At 33.1% G+C, this 23,734-nt stretch overlaps 1 protein-coding gene across 18 annotated transcripts in view; it reads right to left on the bottom strand.

Moving 5' to 3' along the window:
- The window catches only part of ROBO2 (roundabout guidance receptor 2), a 1,635,491-nt gene that overhangs the window by 57,926 nt on the left and 1,553,831 nt on the right, over positions 1-23,734 (bottom strand). For all 18 annotated transcript variants that reach the window (XM_072806533.1, XM_072806538.1, XM_072806531.1 and 15 more), the window contains 4 exons: positions 20,799-21,030; positions 17,702-17,826; positions 15,280-15,451; positions 5,008-5,190 (listed from right to left, as the gene is read on the bottom strand). In XM_072806533.1, the coding sequence (XP_072662634.1) occupies positions 5,008-5,190; positions 15,280-15,451; positions 17,702-17,826; positions 20,799-21,030 (712 nt within the window). The remainder of the gene's footprint in view (positions 1-5,007; positions 5,191-15,279; positions 15,452-17,701; positions 17,827-20,798; positions 21,031-23,734) is intronic.

Genomic DNA, 23,734 nt, shown 5'->3' on the forward strand with positions numbered 1-23,734 from the left:
ACAAGGGAAATAAGGCACATAAATATTCAAATTTCCCTTTTACCTCATACTCCGAACTTTTAGATTTGTTCCGTTTTGAAAGGTAGACCAAAAGTAACTGAGTCATATTAGACCACGAGATGAAAAGTAGACTAAAAATAAGGACAAGCAATTACAATGCATATAATAGAAGTCATATATGGTGTTTTGATTAGCATTTTCCCTTCCTCCCTTCCTTTCTCTTTCTTTCAGTTTTTCATTTTGTGCAGAGAAAAAAATAAACAAATTCCACAGTAAACTTACAGCTGTTTGAGGCAGCTTTCATTTCAAAGAGATGTTGAACTTCCTTGAATTTATAAGCAAGAGGGATGGAAGGAGAGGTCGTTGGACAATTTTGCTCTAGTGACCATTTTGATAATCACAGTGTAAAAACTGCATGCTTACCAGAGATAACTTTGAAAGAAGTGTGAATCTTTACCATGAAGGAGTCCCTGCTAGAATCTAAAGTTAAGAACTTTCAGGGAACAACATATAGAGGTTTTCATCTAAAACTAATTTGGATAGTGCTAAGGTGTCCAAACAGTTCTACAAATACCACAATCTTAAGTGTTTTAGAATTGCATTAAATATTTTGAATGTATTGCAATATTTATAAAGGATATAAGGTAAAGAGATTTTGCAAGTTTATATCATACAGAAAGTACCTCTACTATTATCTGACAGGATTAATCCTAATCTCATGCCTGCTAGAACATGAGGGGGAAGGGAAATACAGCCATGTGGTAAATTGACATTTTGAGGGAAGGAAGCTTTCAGAGTGCCTATCTCTACTAGGCCACATTTTCCTACTCCGAATAGAAACTTTAATGTTGCCAGCCAAGTCTCATTCCCATTCCTGATAAGCTATTTCTCAAATATGAATGTAGATTAATCCTCTTTTAATAAGCATTAACTCGGCCCAGATAATCAGAGTATAAAAATTCCATCAAATCTTTTAGCTGTCTTTAGATAGTTTTGTCAAATAATTCATATTTCACCAATGGTTTTAAAGCCTATGCAAGAAGTGTTTAGCACTTTATAATCTGCTCACTCCTTAAATTGTTTATACTTACTGAGTTTCATAGAATCTATTGTTCTTAGAGATAATACTCATAAACTATCACTCACTCCTTTACAAGTGAAAATATATATACTTTCATTAAAAAGTCGATGACTTAAAAATCATGAATAGAAAAGTGAAAAACAGAAGTTTGCAAAGATTCATGTAGCCTTCCTGAGTATTATAAGATGTATATGCATGAACATATATATTATATTTAAAATATAGCTGCATAGAATCCTCGTGGGAGCTACATGGCTGTTATTGAAACTTATGCTGTTCATTTATCTACTCACAAACACTGTTATATATGTGATCAAACATTTACTCTAGACTCAAAAATCACATAATATTTAAATATTCTCTGTATCTTCTGCCCAAATCTTTTTATAATTCCTTATGCTACAACTCAGGTGGTGAATTATTATAGCAGCCAGGAATCTCACATGCAGTGACAAGTAGACTGTTGATGCTCAATGGAGAGTACGAGAAATAATGTTATACGATGCTCTAGGAAAATATAAAATGATTTCATATAGAGTATGAAATATAAGGTTCTTTTTTTTGATCCAGCTTCCCTTCTTTTTATTATTATTTATTATTTTTTATTTTTTTCAGTCCCCCTTCTTTGCATCATGTGCAAAGCTGTGGCACGTGATTGTGTCTGAAGAATTTAAATAAAGGATAAATGGGAAAAAATTGGAGTAAGAAGTTAGTGTGTAACACTGCCCTAGGGAAATCTCCACTCTGCTGTGTAAAAAAGCAAAATGTGTTCAAGACAAATTCTCCTCTCATATCACTTAAATATATAAGTTTGCATTTGATTCTTGATATCTTGAAAGAAGATAGTTATTCTTATAATGTAAGGTGTCATTCCACTAGTGTCCTATGATAAATATGTTAAATCCTTGATATATAAGAAAAATATCAATACTGAGTTGCACGTATTTCTTTTTCTTCCTTCTAAACATTCAAATATAATTTTCCACATGACAGAGAGCCAAAGACTAGCTATAATAGAAGTCAGTAGGTTTTTGCCTACACAGGGTGAGTGGAAGGCATCCTGCTGAGAGTTAGAATCTCTAACCTGAAAGATAGTTACATATCTTTCCACTAGTAAAAAAGTAAAAATCTCTCCTGTTCTGCCTCTGCTGGTTAATAAGAGATTTGGAATGAAGTAGGAAATGGATGTATATTTGTAAATTGCATCAGATGTCTAAGTATAATCTAATATCAGAATTGGGGTTTGAAATAAATGAAGAATCTTATGTTACAAAATAAATCTAAATACTTTTCATAAAAATAGATTTTTTGTTTATTTAGGAAAAAATTACCAAAGCTCTCATGAATTAAAGATAAAGTTTGGACACCAAATTGCCAATTGCAGTGAAAATATTAGTCTTTTCACCTTGTGAGTAAAATCATATTTTCTTCATACTTGTAAAATTTATAAGATTCCCAGAGAATTTTTAATGAAAACCAAAAATATAAATAGACCTGGTACAAATAGAGTATATATTCTATAATTTTTATAACACACTTCACAGAAAAAATAGTCTTATATCAAATCTTTGTGTTCTTAAATGGATTATTAGTTTATGCATGAAATATCAGAAATTTAAACCAATGATACATCACTAATCATTCTTATTTTTAAATTCCCATTTTTTAAGTTGTAGAAGGACAAGAACATGAAAATTTTAACAGGTGGAGGATAAGATATATATGGAGGGAAATGTGTTAAAAATATCATCAAGGCAGATATGCAATGCTAGGCACCGAAGGTTTGGATTTTCAATTGCTTCTCACCTATAGGAGAATAGCAGTTGCTAGAAGGCAAATTACTAGTTGAAGGTGAATCCATTCTAAGAGTCAGCCATCTATCAATTAAGTATAAAGGTTTTGAAAGGCTGCACTCTTGGCCTTATTCCAAAATATTTGAAGGGCATAGCACCTTCTGAGTTAGCAGTTCCTCTACAAGCAGATGGATATCAATCACGATGAGAAATGATAATAGGAAATGCATTATTCTTGTCAAGCTCAAAGACCAACAGATATTTTCAAATTAAATGCACAGGTTTTGCAAGCACTACCATTAAAAAAAAGGAAAAGAAAGGGAACAAAGAAATCTGTCTGACATAATTTTACTAAAAGCACAAACCTACTAGTTATGAGAGCTATGTTATTTATAGGAGTGAGTGACTGTGGAGGATAAAAATGCAACACCTCAAATGTGGATATCTTAGAACTCTGCATTGAAACTAGAGCAATCAATCTTGTATTATTTTCACCAAAGTCAAACAAAGGGATAAACACAAACTAGCCCAAGAATTAAATCAGTATTTCCCTCTGATTTTCATGATTCATATGTATGTTACAGACATGAATGGTAACATGGCTATTGATTAAACAGATGGGTTGATGAAAATGCCTACAAGGAATGAAGGTAGAGGACTGGGGAGTGCAGAACAAGAAGGTACATTAAAGTGTCATGAATGTTCAAGACTCTGACACTAGTTACTGTTTAGGCATCCCTTGCTGGAAAGAATCTCTCCCTGACGTGGTGATACAGCACTCAGGTGACAAAGCACAAGGAAGAAGCTGTCAGCAACCAATGAGACAATGAAAACGGCACAATGACTGGAACTCACAAAACATGGGATCCCCTTTTCAATGCATACACTGTCCTGCTGTGTCTAGGCCTGAAATTTACCCTAATGGTAAATAATACCTTTATTTTCATAAGATATGGACATGAGCCACAATCATAATCAAAAGATCATATTTAAATGCTGTCAAATAACAAGCAAGACAACCAAGAGGGTGCTATCCCTTCTATTTTGCACTATTTAGACATTATCAGTGGCTTAGAAGCCTACAAGCTAGAGCAGCTTACACTTAATAAAGTATGAAGCTTCTGTTACAATCAGTTATTAAGACACTTATAAACATTTAAACTTAAGGTTAAAACTAGAAATAGAAGATTGAATAAAATGTGTCAAAAAATTCTGAAGTGTTTGTAGGATGACGTTAAACTAAAATTTTTCCCTTGTAAATTTTAGAAAGTCTGAAATATTGAGATAATGTATTTTTGTAGTGGTGGTTGTTAGAGGAAACACTTAACATGAATTGCAATTAAAGTTTTTATTGAACATAGCTTCAATACTGAGTTCATCCTTTTAATCACTGACTTGTAGTTTCACCCCCTCTCTTATCTCCCTCCCTGCCTTGGAGATGTTTTGAAGGCCACAATTATTGATATCCTTGAAATTGTTTCAGATTCTAAGAAGAAAACATTTTGCAAGTAGCTAGAACTCTAGGTTCTTCTTTTTCTTCTTTTTCTTCCTTCTAAAATGTTGATAGGTCACCTTGAAACAGACTAGACTAGTAAATCATTTAATTCATGCTTCATCAGCCTTATTAATTCTGATGAGATTTTCCCCTTGTTTTTATTTGCCATCTGGGACATTTCCTATTGTAATCTGCACTTAAAATACTAAAAGCTATATTTCAAATATTTTCTTTCTTCCTAAGGATGTTAGTAATGATCTTGCCTGAATCCACTTCTCAGATAATGGCTTCATAGCATGCAGTCTGTGTGTGTGCGTGTGTGTGTGTGTGTGTGTGTGTGTGTTGAAGAACTAGTTGAGAAAAAATGGTTACACATTTATCTGCGCGTTTTCTTGTTCCACTTCACTGGAGATACAAGCAAAAAAGCTTGCCTTATGGTCATAATGTGATATGGTGAGAAGAAATGCATTAAAGCATGTTTATAATTGCATTTTATAGATCAAGTGTTTAAAACAAACCAAAACATTCATCCATTTGTTCGTTCATTCATTCACTTGTTATTCAATTTCCTTCCTTCTCCTTCATTTCATCACATTCCTAAAGACAGGAGATTTTCTTAGCTAGAAATAGTCTCTTACCAGCATAGTTACTGAGTCCCTTTCTCTTCTTTCTTCGCCAATACAACCAGATGCTAAAACCCATCAAAATTACCCAGCAGGCACCACCAATTCCAGCTATAAAGGCTGGTTGCTTCACAACATCAGTGATTTGCTCAGTTATGCTGTTATTGTTTTCAGTAATGACAACTTCATTACGTCCCCCTGTGGAAGAAAAAATAGTTTTAGTAAAGGTTATTGTGAAAGTAAACACAGGAATACATATGTGGGTGTGCCAAAAGCACAGAAATTAGAAAATTCTTAGGAAGGCAGCTGCATCATACGAATTGTGCTATGAGTCTGTCACAATTATTGATAAGTATATTTTATAAGTTTCAGAAGAAGAATTGAATTATGAGTTTTAAAATGTGATTAAGCACATTGCTCCCTTATGTTTTGGTTTACTACGAATAGATTCAGAACTGCTTCTTGATTTATTGCCTTACATATAAGTACTAAAATAAGTGCTAGGAGTGCAAAATAACAGGAACTTTTCTTCAGTGAGGTAAGGGATGTCGTAATCCAGTCTTGTTAAAGTAAAAGGAAAAAAAAAAGCAATTACAACATTCACAGAGTATTTGCAAACTGTCTTTCCTCTTCAGCACTACCTAAGTTCAAATGTCCACGACTTAAAAATAGGTAACTTAATATTCTAACAATATTGTCCTTATTCTAACAAGGAGCTTAGTTTGATCAAACTTAATTTAATTTTGGAATGTATTAAAACTACTTAATTTTTTGGAATGTATTAAAACTACTACGTAAAATAAGGACAATTATGTACTTCATGGAGATTGATATCTATAATTAAAATATCACAAAAAGGTAGAATTCATCTATTTCCTTTAAACTAATTTGAAAATCTGCTTGAAAGTTGAATTAAAAAGACAACTTTAAAACTAATTCTAAGGTCTACGTTACTAAAATAAACATGTAAATCTGGACTAGTATTACTCTAGAAATAGTCATGGTTTGACAGTTTAGACCTTTCAGAAATAATTAAGAAAATCTCAATCCATATTTTAAGGTAGGTTAAAACTTATGGAATCATAGTATCACTGAAAAGAAAAAGATTTAGGTGTTATTTAAAAGATTAAGACATTCATGCACTGGGAATTAAGTGACCTGTAATGTCAATATCATGCCCCATTAGTTACTAATCAGACTTAAAAAAATTGAAATAAAAAATATAATTGGCAAATTTATTAACATCACATGTATGATGTTCTTTGTTTTAGCTATCATGGCACTACAATATATTAGAAAGAACATGGTCTTCGAAGTTTCCTATTTGGATATTCTCTCTACTGCTAACCAGTTTAAGTAAGCAATAATCTTATGTAGGGCACTTAATCTTTTCTAGTGCGTGTTTCTGTTAGTTGGCAACAGTACTATTTCAAGGTTTGGGGAGTATCATATAGGATGATGTATGTAAAGAGGCTGATAAGAACACAGTAGTTTGTAACTCAAAATTATGGTTCAGGTAGCAGTAAGAGTATCAGAGCCACTCAGGGTACTTCAGGGATGGAAGTTATAAATTGTCTAGATGTGAGAGTCTTGAAAACCATGGATGATTTGTTTACCAGTTTCTCCTTTATTCTAGGTCTGAAAATTAGCCAACATATCCCAGATTCACTTGTAGTTGAAGTACAGCAAAGTGACTGAGTTATTGGCTAATACTTCATAGGCACATTATGCATACTACCTCCAGACATGATCTATACACTACTGTGACAATACTTGACATTCTTTCTCTTTCCTAATATTAAATAGAAATAAGGGACCTTGGAGGATTTGGGCCTCTGTAAGAGATGGTAGAGCTATTGATTGAAGGGATTGAAGCTCCCTTTAACTGTGTGGAATAGAAACTCCACTCTCGGGATCCCTGGGTGGCGCAGCGGTTTGGCGCCTGCCTTTAGCCTAGGGCGCGATCCTGGAGACCCGGGATCGAATACCACATCGGGCTCCCGGGGCATGGAGCCTGCTTCTCCCTCTGCCTATGTCTCTGCCTCTCTCTCTCTCTCTGTGACTATCATAAATAAATAAAAATTAAAAAAAAAAAATAAAAAGAAACTCCACTCTCCATTCTGCTAATCCATATTTGACTGGCTATGAATAAGAAAAAAAACCCACACTTTTATTTTGGTAAGCCAATCAGTGTGTAGCCTTTTTTGTTATAGCAGTTAGTATTTTTCTTATACATACTTATATTCCATTTCCAAAATGTTTCTTGTTTTAATATTCAGGTGTAAAGCCCAGATTCACTTATGGAATAAACCTGCTTAATTTTCCAAATCTATCTGTCCTTAGTTATTACATATATATAAACTTAGTTAAAATATATTTTAAATGAGCTCATATTTTCAATATGAGACATACACATATCTGGTGATTTTCCTAGCTACTAAGAATTACTAAAAAGAAAACAAACACATTATAGAACAAGAAGAAAATAAAATTTGTCATTCATCTGTGTAAAAGGTCCATAAAATATGTTATTTGATACAATGTGATATTTATTTTTTTGAAGATGTATTACTATTTCTTATGCTGCTGGTATATTTGAAACAATGTTGTCAGTTGGGCTAATTAGAGCATAGACAAGGGATGTGTGTGACCTGTAACGCTCCATTGTTCTTGCAGACAAAAAGTATAATGAAATGTAATGTCTTCCTCCCATTGGAGAGTAATGAAGAACAAAACTAATTTGTTGGACTAAAAATTAATTAGACACATCAGATTCGATTGTACCTATTACTGTGAAAGTTTGCAGCTGTTCCACATATTATTACCAACTATATAAGGTAAGCATCAAATGGCCAAAGGATTAAAGAAACAATAGCTATATTATTAAGTAAGATTACTGAAAATTGTATGTCAATATAAATTTGTTATATGGCATACTCTTTGATGCTTACATATGTAAATGTATGTGCCTAAAATTCTGTGAAAGTGCAATGATATAGAAGAACTATGGACACTTTGATGTAAAAGTCATCTTACAGTGGAAAATACACACAATAGAACAATATTGCTTTTAAAACTGTGTATAGCTCTTTATTATATTTATATAATATTTTAATTAATATTCCCTTATGGAACTTTCTGGAATGAAAACTAAACTGACAAGGAATAGATGAAACAGTACAGAGTCTGGCATAGGACAAATTAAAATTATCAGCCATAAATTACATCAAATGCCAATACATGATTTAATTAAAGCAAAGAGGAAATGAGGTAGAGCTTGAGTCACTTCGGGTGCTGTTTCTACTACTGAACAGACAATAGAGAAAGTACAAATTGAAACAGAAAAAGGAGATTAGCTATCACTAAATCACTTTTCAAATAAGGAATAACAGTTGTGTAGATAAGGTTATCAGACAAGATGTTAAGGTAGATGTGCAGGAGTAATTAAAGAAACAATTAAAGGCTTCTTCAGTACAACAGTAGATATTAAAAATAAATCAATCTCTTGAGTATAAATAGCCTTTTCTGTATTGAGTTGTGCTTGTGTGTGTGTGTGCATGTACATCTGTGTGCATGTATTTATTCCAAGTGGTACAATTCTATTTGATCACATCTTGAATATTGTACATTCTAACACTTGAATAGAAGACAGAAATGTCATTTACTAAATTATTTTTTTTATTTCATAGAAAATTTGGAAACAGTTGTATGATATTCAAAAAAAAATAAAAGGTACTAATTATACATTTGAAAACACTTAGTCTTTTTAAGATAATAGAAACCTAAGCAAAACTTTCTATTTGATTTAAAATACTCTAAATTAGTTTTTTTTAAAGTTACTATACAGTTGTTAAGTTCTTAATTGACATGACATAGGCTTGGTTAAACGGTATTCTTGTAATGTCTCACTTGCCTCCAAGTGCAATAAATCCTCCAAATACTGTGAAAAAATACACATAGTCACTACAAAAAAAAAAAAGGGAAAAAAACTTTCTGTTGCTTGAGAATTATACTTATTAATAAAATTAATAGAAAATACAGGAACGAAAAATATGGATACTTGACCATCTGGATTAGAAGTACTCTATTTCGTATATGCTATAGACAATAAAAAAAAAAAAAACCCACAAAGCTTTATTTACTTATTTGGGAGTTCTCATAGAAAACAATGCCTTTTAAATATGGTTCATAAATATTTTTAAGGGCAAAATTAATGGCTTACTTCTAAATAGCATAATATGTGTGTGTATATATATATGTATATATATACATATATATGTATATATATGTGTGTGTGTGTGTGTTAAATCCTTTTGGGTATACCTGTATTTCTCTCTTATTCCAATTTATTGTAGAAAATCTCAGAAGGGCAAGATTGTAGGTTCCCCTCAGGTTAAGAAATTAATTCAGTCTGTACGACTAATTAAGAAAGGGAAGGCAATTTAAAGGAAAGTTAATACTAGAACTTTTTCTCTTTAATGCTTTTAATATATAAAAGTACAAAAACCTGGAGAATATTAAAAAAATCAACATTATGACTAATGTTAAATCTCTTCATATACAATAAATATGTTGCAATAAGAAATAATTTCCCAGAAATTGGCAGTGTGCTGTGTGCATCATTTCAAAAAAGAAACAGAAAGTAATGGGACTGGCACATGTTATGGTATCAAACCCTGGGTAAGTATTCTTAAAATATGCAAACTCTAGAAAGACTATTTAAAAATATATTAAAGGTACTAAAAGCAAAAGCAGGAAGAACTGAAAGTATTTGTCTTTTGAAAGAAGGAAATAGCCCCAGGGGAAATCTGCACTCATGAGCCTTTCTTTTCCCCTTAAAGAATTCGATCCATACAGTGCTAGGCAGCTAAAACCCAAACTGAAATCCTCAATCATATTGGTATGTGTCAGAGAATACAGTTCTGAGATGACAGAGTGACTGAACATTTTCATTAGGAAGCCATGTGAAAGAGCCACTGGAAAGTGATGTTCCCAAATTTTTGTATGAATTCCTCAATCCTAAATTGAACTCTTAACTGTGTATGCAGAATGAAGATTTCAACAATCTGGTGAAAATCAAAAGCCAGAAGGCTGAAAGGGCTGAACGGATTTTTCAGCTGATGTCCGTTACAGAGAAGATTGTGTTGGAACCTTGCATTTTAACAAGTTGGGAAACCAGATAAACATATTAGGCTATTATTCACTGAAGCCACTTGAGGGCCATGACTTAGAAGTAAAGATCAAGTTGAGATTTTGCCCTAAGAAAAAGGTCAAAACATAAACAATCTTATACTAACAAAGGTAAAATCTAAGCCATCACAAGATCAAGAAGATCAGCTACTAACATAACTTCCTTTAGAAAAAAAAAATTCTTTACAAGATCACAAAATTTTATAGTATGAATCTGCAATGTCTAGTATACAGTAAAAAAAAAACTACTAAGCATGCAAAAACAAGTAAGATAGCAATGGCAAAAAACAAAAGAAGATAAAGAAACAATAGGAATGGATGACTGAAGGTCAAGAGAAAAAGCAATCAATAAAAATAGACCATGAGATGACACAAATGTTGAAATTAGGAGAAAAGAACATAAAGTAGTTATTACAATATGCTCATGGACCTATTAGAGTCCTAATGAATAAACATACAGGGAATGGAACATGTAAAAGAAAACAAATGAAAATTCTAGAATCGAAAAGAATACTATATAAAAATAGCAATTCCCTGGATACTTCCATTTCTGCCCATTAAGAAATGACAGGTATGGGACATGTAATCCCACCATAAATAAGTAGAAAAGCAGGCAAAATATATAAAACGCACAGGATTGTGAGAAAGGGGAAATAAACAAAGAGAGATCTTACTATTTTCACAGCTTTTGATCTGTAGACAATACTAAAATGTGATGCAGTAAAGGGGAACCCAAATGTGGCTAAACAGCATTCTTTTTTTTAAAATTTTTATTTATTTATGATAGTCACACAGAGAGAGAGAGAGAGAGGCAGAGACATAGGCAGAGGGAGAAGCAGGCTCCATGCACCAGGAGCCCGACGTGGGATTCGATCCCAGGTCTCCAGGATCGCGCCCTGGGCCAAAGGCAGGCGCCAAACCGCTGTGCCACCCAGGGATCCCCGCTAAACAACATTCTTGTGTTAAAGAGATATAGAAACTCAGGGAGGCTGAAGAAATTGAATTTATAGAACAATATCTGATAAAAAATGAGTAACATAAAAAATTGAATAACAAAATATTTTTCTTAGTTTTAATTTACTTATGATAATTAATGGTTTAAAGGGAAGCAAATAATAATACTTTCATTTGTATAATGGTATTTATATATGTATAAGATTAAAACTATAACAACAGCAAAATATTAGGAGGAATGAAAATAGAATTATATTTTTTAAGATCCTTATAGGCAAATCCTAGAGTAACCATTATTAAAAAGAAAGTTAGACCTATGAGTCCAATAGTGAATATAAAATAGAATACAGAAAATTACTTATTTCATCTTAAAAAGAAATTATTAAAGTAGAAAAATAGGAACAAAGTCACATAGAAAATAAATAGCAAGATGGCAATTCTTTTTTTTTTTTTTAAAGATTTATTTATTTATTTATGATAGAGAGAGAGAGAGAGAGAGAGGGAGAGACACAGGAGGAGGGAGAAGCAGGCTCCATGCTGGGAGCCCGATGCGGGATTTGATCCCAGGACTCCAGATTCGTGCCCTGGGCCAAAGGCAGGCACTAAACCGCTGAGCCACCCAGGGATCCCCAAGATAGTAATTCTAAACCCAAATGCATCACTAATTACATTGAAGATAATAGTCTAAACTTCCAATTAAAAGGCAAAAATTACCAGATTGAATTATAAAAAGACTCAACATGCAATATAAAGAATAGAAATGTATAATTTCTCTGTAAAAGAATGGAATAAACCCACAAACCATGCAAACACTTATAAGATAATATTGCTATACTAATATTAGACAAAATACATTTCAGAACAAAGATTCTTACTAGGTAATAAAATGGGGCATTCCATAATGATAAAGGGTAAGTTCCTTAATAAGCTATAACAACCCTAAAATGTATCCACTTAAAACAAGTAGCAAAATATATGAAACAAAACTTATATAGATGGAATGGAATAATATATAAATCTTAATTATAATAAATTTCCAGACTCCTTTCTTATCATTGAAAGAATAAACAGGCAGAAAATCAGTAAAGACCTGAAAGAGGGGCACCTGGATGGCTCAGTGGTTGAGTGTCTGCCTTTGGCTTAGGTCCTGATCCCAGGAAACTGGGATTGAGTCCCACATCAGGCTCCATCCAGGGAGTCTGCTTCTCCCTCTGCCTATGTCTCTGTCTCTCTCTATCTCTCATGTATAAATAATATAAAGTCTTTAAAAAAGAAAAAAAGACCTGAATGGTACTACCAGCTAATTTGATATGACATTTATAGAACATTCCACTCCAGGACAGAAAAATGTACATACTTTTCAAATGTACCAGGGACATTCCCCAGGACCAAATGCTGGGCCATATAATAACTCTCCATATTTAGAAGCTAAATTCATGCAATGTACATTTTCTGAATGCAGAGAATTAATTATCAATCAGAAATAAAAAGCTATTTGTGAAATCCCAAAATATTTGGAAATGTAATAATACACTTCCAGATAACCTCTGCGAAGAAAATGAAATCCTTAGGGGAAGTGGAAAGTATTTTCAACAATGTGATAAATTGAAACATAACCCCTCAAAATGTGTAAGATTCAGCTAAAGATGTGCTTAGTAAGAAATGTATAACTATAAATATATATATTATAAAAGATGAAATGTCCAAATCATTTATATAAATTTCTATCTAAGAAGTAACATAAAAGTATGTAGAAGAAAAAAATAGCAGAAATTATTAGAAAACAAATAAACAAAACTAATAAAGCCAAAAGTTTGTACTTTGAAAAGAGTAATAAAAGATTAATAACATTGAGAAATCCTTTCAAGACTGCTTTAAATCAAAAAGGAAGGGGCAAAAAAAAAAATGAGAGAAGAAAGAGAGAACACAAATTCTCAGCATTTAAGAATAAAAGAGATGACATTACTACACATCCTGCACATTGCAATAGAGGGGATTATAAATAAGGATATAGCATAATTAAGCAAATAACAATAAATTCAACAACTTAGATGGATTAGAGAAATTCACGGTTGGTAAAACCAAAAATCCATTTACCACAACCAGCACAGGAATAATAACAATTCTAATAAATGCAAATTTATAAATATAAACAGAATCCACAAAGAAAACTTTATGCATAGATATTACCACTGAATTCTAAAAAGTATTTAAGGAAGAAATAATAAAAGGCCTACAAAAACTTTTATATACTGTAGCAGAGAAAGAGATATTTCCTAGCCCCTTTTATAAAGCTAGCCATCCTGATTCTAAAACCTGACAAAAGCATTAGAAGAAAAGTATTGATCGATATCCTTCATGAAAATAGGTGCCAAATTCTTTACCTGATGTTAGCAAATTAGATCCAGTAATATCTGTGGAAAACATAATATATTTTGACCAAGTGGGATTTACCCCAGGAATGCAAGATTTATTCACCTTTGAAATCATTCAAAGGAACTTACCATATTAACACAAATAAGGAGAAAGGAGACAGAATATTATTTGAATATGCTCTGAAAAATATATGTCACAACTATTAAAATAAATAAATGAGGTGAGTGAGGTCATAAGATGAAAGGGCAATATATAAATTTATATTTAAAGTAAATTTAAATATAATATAGAACAGGTGGAAAAGGAAATTTTATAAATAAACTTATAATAGTGTAAAAATCAAATAAGGAAAAGTTTAATAAAATATATGCTAATATACTTAGGAAAATAAAAAGTCTCAACCATCAAACCACATCCAAGTACTTTAAAATGAAATATAGACATAAGCATAAGAGCTAAAATTATAAAGCTGCTAGAATAAAATCTAAGAAAATATCTTTGCTATCTACAGATAGGACACAATTTCTTAGAAAGCACTAAAAATGAAAGAAAAATGTGGTACATTGAAGTTCACTAAAATTTAAAAATTTGCTATTCAAAAGACATTATTAATAAAAGAAATAGGAAATCCAGAGACCAGGAGAAAATATTTGCAATAAAAAATATTCAACAAAGAATTTGTATCCAGAATGTATAACTTCTCCTATCCAATAACATGAGACAGACAACACAATTTTTAAAAGGCAAAGTCTTAGAAATTATACAAAATAAAATGGCCAATAAAACACATGCAAAGTTGATCAGCATCACTAGTCATCAAAGAAAATTGAAGTTAAAACAATAGTTAGAGTATCTAACTCATTGGAATGGCTAAAATTATAGATTGGGAACATCAAATGTTGGCAATGGTGTAGAAAAACTGCTAGTCATTTTCTTGCTAGTGAAAGTATAAAATTATACAATAATATGAAAAAGTGTTTACAGATTCTTATAAACTGCATCAATCCTGTTACCCAAAAATTCCACTTTGAGGTATTTCTCCAAAGTCAAAAAGACTTACATAAGAATGTTTGTTCTCTCAAAAGAAAAGCAGAGAAACAAAATATGATATATTCACACAACTGAATACTACTCAGAAAGAAAACATAGGAGTTGCATGATACATACATAGGTAAATCTCAAAAACATTGTTTTGTGAAAGAAGCCAGACACAAAATATTATATTCTGTGTGATTCCATTTACATATATTTCAAGAGCAGGCAAAACTAATCAATGCTAATAGGGAAAAATTTTCTGTAATGATGATAATAGATTTAACAGAGATTTCTTCTTTTGGATAATATATTTAGATTACAAAGGTTTTTTTGGCTTGTTTCTAGTTAAATTTTGGCATCTTTTTTGCTTAGAGGAAGTGTATAGGTTGAAACATAATGCACTTTCTTCAGTTACTGCCTCATTTCCTAATATATTTCAATGGCATCAACATTGCTAATGAAGTTATCGATCAAAAATTATTTTCAAACAAACTTTCAGCATTTAACCACACAGTGATTATAATTTAAAGAAGTTTGTGAGAAACTTAAAAGCACAAAATAATTGCTAATTATTTTTATAAGAAACCCTAGTCAGTCAGCCTATTTGCGTGTATGATGAGTGTATCCTGTCACTCACTGCTGCATATCCACGGTTAGGATATAGGTTAAAAATAAAATTTCCCTTGTTACCAGTTGACTAACTCTGAAGCACAGGCCACAAGATGTACTCACCAATTATTATCGGCTGCGGCTCACTTTTTACTCCAACCCCTGCACTTGTACTAGCTGCAACCTCTACCCGGTACTGAATACCTGGGAACAATCCACCAATTATCACAGATCGAATGGCTGCATCCACAGTTTTGTTGATATGGAATCGTGTTTCATTCCCCAGACACCAGATCTATAGAAATGTAAAGTGATTAACAAAAGAATATAAAATTATCCTTTCTGTTAAGTTGATGACACATCTTTAGTAGTGACCAATCTATTCTCTAGGTTTATAGTAGCATTTGTAAATGACATTTTCTAAAGTCTAATTTTTGCGGTTTATTTATATGTGTGTGTCTGTGTAGTGTATTAAGGGATGAACAGTATGGGAAGCTAAAACTATGCATGTTCCTTTATATTTTACACTGAATGCTCATAACACAATGGTCCTTTAACACTACTGGAATGTGGTCCTTGGTTGCAAACAGTATTTAGGTGTGGATTAAAATACATAAACCTCTCTGCTTAATTTATTTATCAAGATTTATTATGCATATAATCTTTTAAGATATCGTGATTATTAGTTGTAATATCCAAAGTATATAGGTGCACATCTGAGTAATTTATATTTTATTTAAGAAAATATTAACTTACCCCGAAGTAGTTAACAAGATGAATTGACCTAAGTTATAAGTATTGACTGAGATGAAATTAAAGCCAATATTTACATTGACAGTAATAAATCTTCATATTGATCAAAACATATGTACCCACACACATACACATGCATGAGAACAAAGTGGGGGAAAGTTTTTAAAAACTGCTGTGAAAGAACTCAGGCTTTTACTGCAAGTAAGAATCAATTTTTTTTTTTTTTAAGTGAGAATCAAATTTTAAGGCCTACTTTTTTCTGGGACATGGAGATCTGTTTTTGTCAAATGCATTATAAAAAGAATCATACTGTATATACAAATTTGTATTCATTATTGATAGTATTTCATAATCTACATGGAGATACATAAGTGTGAACAGACATGGTTTGTTTCTGAAACAGGTACATTCCTGAAATTGTTTATTTCAAGTAATTACTATGGACCGTACAGTTCTTTTATTTGCACAGTATCTATGTTGTTAATGTAGGAATATTTAGGCCTAACCAAAATACACACCTTGTTACCAAAATAAGGCAATTTCATACGAGTGAGAAAGTTTACTACTTAAGACAAAAATTACCATGTTATAATCAAAATCAGTATTTCAGTAAATGGAAGTGCAGGATAGTTCATTCTAAATGATAGAAAAGTAAAATCCTGACTTCATTAAAACACACACACATACACACACTCACACACAAACACACCAGAATAGATCATTCTTTGCTCCTAAAACTTTGTGCCATAATCCTTATGAAACTCTACATATACATATATGTAATATTTATGTATAATTACGATATTGTAAAACACTGATTCTTATATTTCTTACACATGTTTCTTTATAAAGTGACAGGAATAATTATAGAGTAAGTGCTTGTGCTCATTTTTTCAGTAAGTTAATTATTCATTAATTTAACAAAATTCTATATTGCATTTTATTTTTTTCTTAGAAATAACATAAGTCAATCTGCAATGCTTTCAGGACAACTACACAGCTTCATTTTCCATACCAACTATAAACTTTTAGGGTGAGATGGGGTGTCTAGTTTTATATTCTATAGATCTATCTAGCATGTTGTTAGAATTCCATACACATGTATTAATAGCAAAACCACAGTTTTGAATTTATATAAGGTTTAATGAGGTGTTTTACTATCATATGTGGTCTAATCACATCATAGCCAATCAGAATCTTATTTCTCAAAGTTAGACATTTTCTGCCTCTTAAACGTCAAACGATGTTAAGAAAACAATGGGTATGTAATTTCTAAACAGCAACAAATTTATCATTTGAAAAATGAAATAATAAACTGTTTTTTGTAAGTAAGTTTTTTCACATTTTTTTTCTCAATGGATCCTCTTTTTCAAGTGAAATATTTTACAAAACCTCAATAAATTGATCAAACCAGAGCTTAAGAGTGAGGGTTGGTGCTGCCCACTGTCCTATCCCCACCCCAACTCTAAATCTTGAAGGCATCTTTTTGTGAAACCGCAGTTTAAAACTGTCCCTGCTAAGGCCCATTACACAATAATTAAATAACAATGATACAGGTTCTGAACCAAGCCATCCCCAAAACCTGGCTCCTAAACCCTAGGGATGTGGGATATAGCTATGTGACACCAGAAGACTCCAATGTTATGGTGGAATTGTCCGAGTGAGTTTTTGTTATCAGTGACTTGGAGTCAGACTCAATAAGAGGGCCTCTGGAGATATGCTTCATTCCTGTGATACTGAGACTTCTCTGGGAAGCTTTTCTGTGAGCCTTCCTTTTTCACCCAGGCCCTACCTTGTATTCTTGGATGATTCCATTCTGATGATCTGGAGGAGGAGGATCCCAGGAAACACTAATACTTGTGCTATTGTGGCTTCCAACTGTCAGCACAGTGACAGATTGTGGAGGGGCACTTGGGGCTGCAGAAAGTGATTAGAATAAACACAAACTGTAAGTCTTGATGTGCATTAAAACTGCTTATAGAATATGAATATAAAGACAGGAAGCAAGAGGTCTGGTTTCTAGTAGTTCCAAATTTGCATGTAGTGTTCTACAGTGACATTTAAAACAAATATATCCTTTAAATAAAGTGGATAGATTTAAAGCAAACACAACAGCTGTGCTAATATGTGCTCGATAATAAATTTAACAGCTAACATTTTTTTAAAGATATTTATTTATTTATTTATTTATTTATTTATTTATTTATTTGACAAAGAGAGAGATAGATCGCAAGCAAGCAGAGTGGCAAGCAGAGGTAGAAGGAGAAGCAGGCCCTCTGCTAAACAAAGAGCCCAATGCAGGGCTCAATCCCAGGACCCTGGGATCATGACCTGAGCTGAAGGCAGATGTTTAACCGAGTGAGCCACTCAGGTGCTCCACAGCTAACATCCTAATGAGTATCTTCTATATGCACAGCACTGAGCTAAGCATCATATTTAATGATCACACTAACCTCAAGAGGGAAAAAATTCCTAGCTCAGTTTTCCAGAAAAGGAACAGAAGACTACTGTAAACAGAGTTATCCAAGTCAAACACCAAGGCAGAATTTGAACCCAGGTAGATCTGGCTCTAACGTTTGATCCTTTTGACTCCAATCAGCAGGCTCTCTTTCCGAACAAAACATTTCTATCAAAACTATTCTGAGAGAATATATGCCAAATTTTCATCAATCATTATCTCTGAGTGGTGTCATTAATAACCATCCTTTTGTTTTGTATTTAACAAATAAAAACAGAAATGCAGCAATAAATTTCACCGAAAAAGAAATACTTTTTTTCATGTTGGGAAAAATAGTTGATTTATACACTGGCTCATAATTTAAGATTTAAAACTTATTTTATATTGATGGAAAAGAAACTCTGAAGTTACAAATGAAAACAGTTCATGTTGGGTCGAGTGTGAAATGGATAGATTTTAATTTCCTACAGTTCCCATCCTTTATGGTTTCTCCTATAACTAATTATAATCACACTGAGAAAAGATGAGTGAGAAACAATTTCTGATTTTAGACTGCTGCATCTGCTCTCCAGTCTATCTCAGAGCTGAAAAGTACTAATTTTACAGGGAAATTTATCAATTCTCCTTAAATCTCTGAGTATGAAAAACAAAATGAAATAACAGTTGAAACAAAATTCAAAGAATTTTGTGGTACTAAAGGATTTTTGTGTAAAAGGATCAGTGCTTTCATAACTCTACACAGTTTAGTCCTTTGAACATATGTGCAATTGAATGGTAAAAGATATTTTAAAAGCCTAACAATAAAGTCTCCCATGTTTCATAAATGTGTCACTGAGTTATGCCTATACGTGCATTGAGATATAGGATATACACAGACACGTTAGCACAAGGTCACTCTGTATTAGTCCTCTATCTGATAATATTGCTGCAAAATATGGAACAATGACATAAATTTAAGCATGTGTTCACCCAGTTTTGTAATTATTAAGTAGGTTGCATTGAAAAATTACACTTTGCAAAACTGGTTTCTCATTTGACTTTCCACTGGCTGGAGGAGAACACCATGCCTGCTTCCTGAGAGGTGAATTATTCCAGTGCTCACCTTCTTCTACAGATGTGAGGGAACCCAATTCACTGAGCATCGTTTCCACACACAGCCCAGCTAAGTTCCATTTGTTACCTTCAGAAGGCCACATAAACTGGAAATGAACGCACACCAAATGGTGAAGGATGCCTAACCCAGAGGAAAAGTATAACTGCAGTGAAATTCATTTTTGGAAGTGTGCTTCAAATGTAGCATTCTATATTAAATTCACCCACTCCATTTATTAGTAGTACATATTTTCAACATGAAGTAAAATTTAATGGTGGATGAAGATATTATTATTAATTTTTATTATTATTAATTTTTACATATTTTCAACATGAAGTAAAATTTAATGGTGGATGAAGATATTATTATTAATTTTTAGTAATTTTTTTCTTTACATATCCTAAAAATAGATTAATGTCTTTAAAGATATGTCCTATTGTTCATGTTAGTGTATCAGAGTGTTAACAGGTGCGGACATAACATTTTCACTATGATGCTGATTATAAGATATGTACAACCTAAAAGCTCTTTTGTCCAACAAGGACACCTATGGTAGCATAAGAAACCTATAGACCTATTCTTAAGATTGCTCTCATATTGGTCTATGAAAAGCAGCTTCTTTCCAGGAGCTCTGTAAATAAAATTAGTAGAAAAGCAGAAAGGGGGGGGGGATTTATTACACTTGGCATCTGACTTTTTGTACTTTAATAATACCATTTATTATAACCCTCTGGTTTAGTGAAGGAGACACTAGTACAGAGACTGGTTCAAATTCACATTAATTTTATGACTATCACAAATTGATTTTAAAGTATCTGCAAATGGCCAAGGGGGAGAGAATATCACTAACGAGAATGATATTGCAAACATACAAGTGGCCTTCTGGATTAGAAATTATGTGGACAAAGCCCACAGGGAAGGAGGGTTATAAAATAAAATGTTACACTTTACTACATCAAACACAGGAAAGTAACAATGAGCAGCCTGTGTTCTTGAGTTTCCAATAGCCTGTCTTATAATAAAGCCAAATGAACTCAATTCATGTTAAGAAAAAAGAAAAATATGGGAAAATATTGTAATCAAATTTCAGTATCCTGGCAAAACCTGGAGCAAATATTTACTTAAGAAAAAAAAAAATCCTGTAACTCGAATGTCATTTTTTAAGGGTCTCAGATTCTACGAGATTCTCCGAATAAAAAGAGAAAATGCTACCTCCCGAATTTACTCTTTATATTCTCGCTTGCTATTCCTCTAAGGTAGATGATGAACTAGAACCTCAACAGAAATTGTCTTCATTATGGCTTAAGTTTGGCTTTTGTTAGAAATCTGAATACTGACCTTCTTCAGTAGTACGAACTATTTTAGATTCACTGTCCATTCCTTGGAACTCATTAAAATATGGTCGAACTTTAATTTCATAAGTCACTCCCTTTTTCAGGTTGACCAAGACAGCACTTCGCTCAGTTGGGACTTTGGCATCTAAATTCTGCCATGTTGTCGTAGCCTGCAGGCCTGTGGTCTGACGATACATCACTCGGTAGCCTTGAATAAACTGGGGCTGGCGATCAACCTGAAAAACAGCCAAAAGCGTTTGAAACCAAATAGAAATATTTTAGTTGAGACAACGAATCCATCCTCATTTCTCTTGTCCCTATTTCAGTCCTCATCAACTATCATCTGTGTGATCCATGGCTTTGAAATTCATCTCCCTGCTTCTAACATCCAATTCCAATTCTGAGTTTGCATCGCCTCTGAGTTTGCATCGCCTCTATGATTTCCAAAATAAAGAATGGAACGACTCTCTCTCCTGCTTAAAGTACTATGTAGTCCTTAACATACCTACTTAATTAATTCAAATTCCTTATAGCACAAATGCCTGACAGGCCTAGACCTGCCAATTTGTCTAGCTTCCTTTCTCATCTGTCTATCCTTGTCCTATATTCAACAGTTCCCATTTTTATGGTCGGATGTGTACTGTGCTATTACTCAGGAATTTCCATTCTTTTCTTTTACCCATTCATTAATATCTTCATTTACTCCAATCATTTTCTGAGTTCTTACTAATCAAGTTACTGGTCAAGTTACATCCATAATCAATACCCAAAAACAAATGTTATGAATGAGATGGACAAGAGGCTAAGGAAGCCTGGATGGGAGAGGAAGTTGACAGAATCAGGAAGGGGAGAAAGCATTTCCCCAAAAAAGAATAAGTGGTGGGATCTGCAAGGAAAGTTGGATAATTTATTCCAGAGGAAGAAGTGTAGAAACAGCACCTATAAAATTCCTACACCTGGAGGAAGTGTATGAGAAGATGAGGAGTGTGAAGTTAGAGTGTCTATTTTGAAGGTATTTGAAAAGCTTATACTCATTAGCAAAGATTAAATCAAAGACTGACTAATTTATCAGTTTTTGGCTCCTTCAAGTGTCCCACTGTTGGTTCAATTTCACAACTTTCTTGATCCTTTCATTCACAAAAGGTATAGAGGATAAACAGTTGTTTTTAAAGAAAGTCTGGGATTTTGATTCTGAAAACTCATATCAAATAAAAATGTGAAAATGCTATTTTGTTCACTCACAATAATTACATGAAAACTGAATATACAAAAAATGCAAGCTAAAAATAAAACATGTCCTCCTCATACATTATTGAATGATCTCTTTTGGAGTTTTACCATTGTTTCATTTAGGGAGAAAAGAATTTTTAACTTTTTTAAAATAATTTATTTATTCATGAGAAACACACAGAGAGAGGCAGAGACACAGGCAGAGGGAGAAGCAGGTTCCCTGTGGGGCACCTGATGCAGGACTCGATCCCAGGACTCCAGGATTATGATCTGAGCCAAAGGCAGATGCTCAACTAGTGAGCCACCCAGGCGTCCTGGATTTTTAACTTTTAAAATATTTTTTAATGTCTTTCCATTTTCCTAGAATTGACTTAAAAATAACTATCACAGAATCTTCTCCAATTAATTTTCCATATATTGTAGTTAATAGCTGTATTCTAATAAGTCTTTAACAAATTTGACTGCCAAATACAGTGTAAAATTTAATGGAGAAGAGATGGAAAAACCTCATTTCAGGAAGTTTGTGGAGAGAAGAAACGAGAAGGAAATGATGATGAAAATGGTTATTTCAACTTTTAAAAAATGTCTTTTTAAAAAATTAACTAACCAATTAATTAATTAGTTAATAATTAGTTAATTAATTAGATTGTATAGATTTATTGAGAGAGAGGACACAAGCAGTGGGGAGCGGGAGAGGGAGAGGGAGAAGCAGACTCTTTGCTAAGCAGGGAGCCCCTGTGGTGCTCGATCTCAGGGCATGAAGATCAAGCAGATGCTTAACCGACTGAGCCACCTAAGCGCCCCTAAAAATTTCTTTATCCAACTGTTAACACATTGTGAATAAAAGGTATTGTCTCATGCATTAACTTTCTAAAAATTTATTTATTTTAGAGAGGGAGAGAGCAAGCATGCACACATAAGCTGGGGTAGGGCCAGAGGAGGAGAGAGAGAAAAACTCCAAGCAGACCCTGTGCTGAGCAAGGAGCTCCAGGAGGGGCTTGATCCCACGAATCTGAGATCAAGTCCTGAGCTAAGGGGCAGCTGGGTGGTTCAGTGCTGAGCGTCTGTCTTTGGTTTAGGTTGTGATCCCGGGGTCCTGGGATTGAGTCCCACATCTGACTCCCTGCATGGAGCTTGCTTCTCCCTCTACCTGTGTCTCTGCCTCTCTCTCTGTGTGTCTCTCATGAATAAATACATAAAATCTTAAAAAAAAAAAAGACCTGAGCTTAAATCAACAGATTCATTTGGACTAAGCCACCCAGGCCCCCAGTTTCATGTATTAACTTCTAACATTTATTCTTTAGTCGCAGCATTTTAAAATTATTTTTAAGTGAGAACAGAAAATTAAACAACAACAACAACAACAAAAACAATCCAGGACTTCAATCAAAATACAGTGGAGCGAAGGGACATTTATCTATATTTAGAATGTCCAAGCTAGAGAGTCCATGAAGCCTGTGGGCAGAGCACATGTATTTCCGTGTATAGCTAATTCCAGCTTCACCGATGAGTCCCAACAACAAAGAATTCCTTCATCCACCTGACAGCATTCTTATCCTCAAAGATTTTCTGGAATTAGTGCTACACTTGTATGAGGTTCTGTCTAGAAAAAGCCCAGCTCTGATGCCAAAGCTCATGATCTCTGAATTCTCATTGATGAGAACACAAACACAGTTTGTGTTTGTACCAACAGACATAGTTTTTGAAAAG

This window comes from Canis lupus, chromosome 30 (assembly GCF_048164855.1).
Source record: "Canis lupus baileyi chromosome 30, mCanLup2.hap1, whole genome shotgun sequence".
Taxonomy (NCBI): domain Eukaryota; kingdom Metazoa; phylum Chordata; class Mammalia; order Carnivora; family Canidae; genus Canis; species Canis lupus.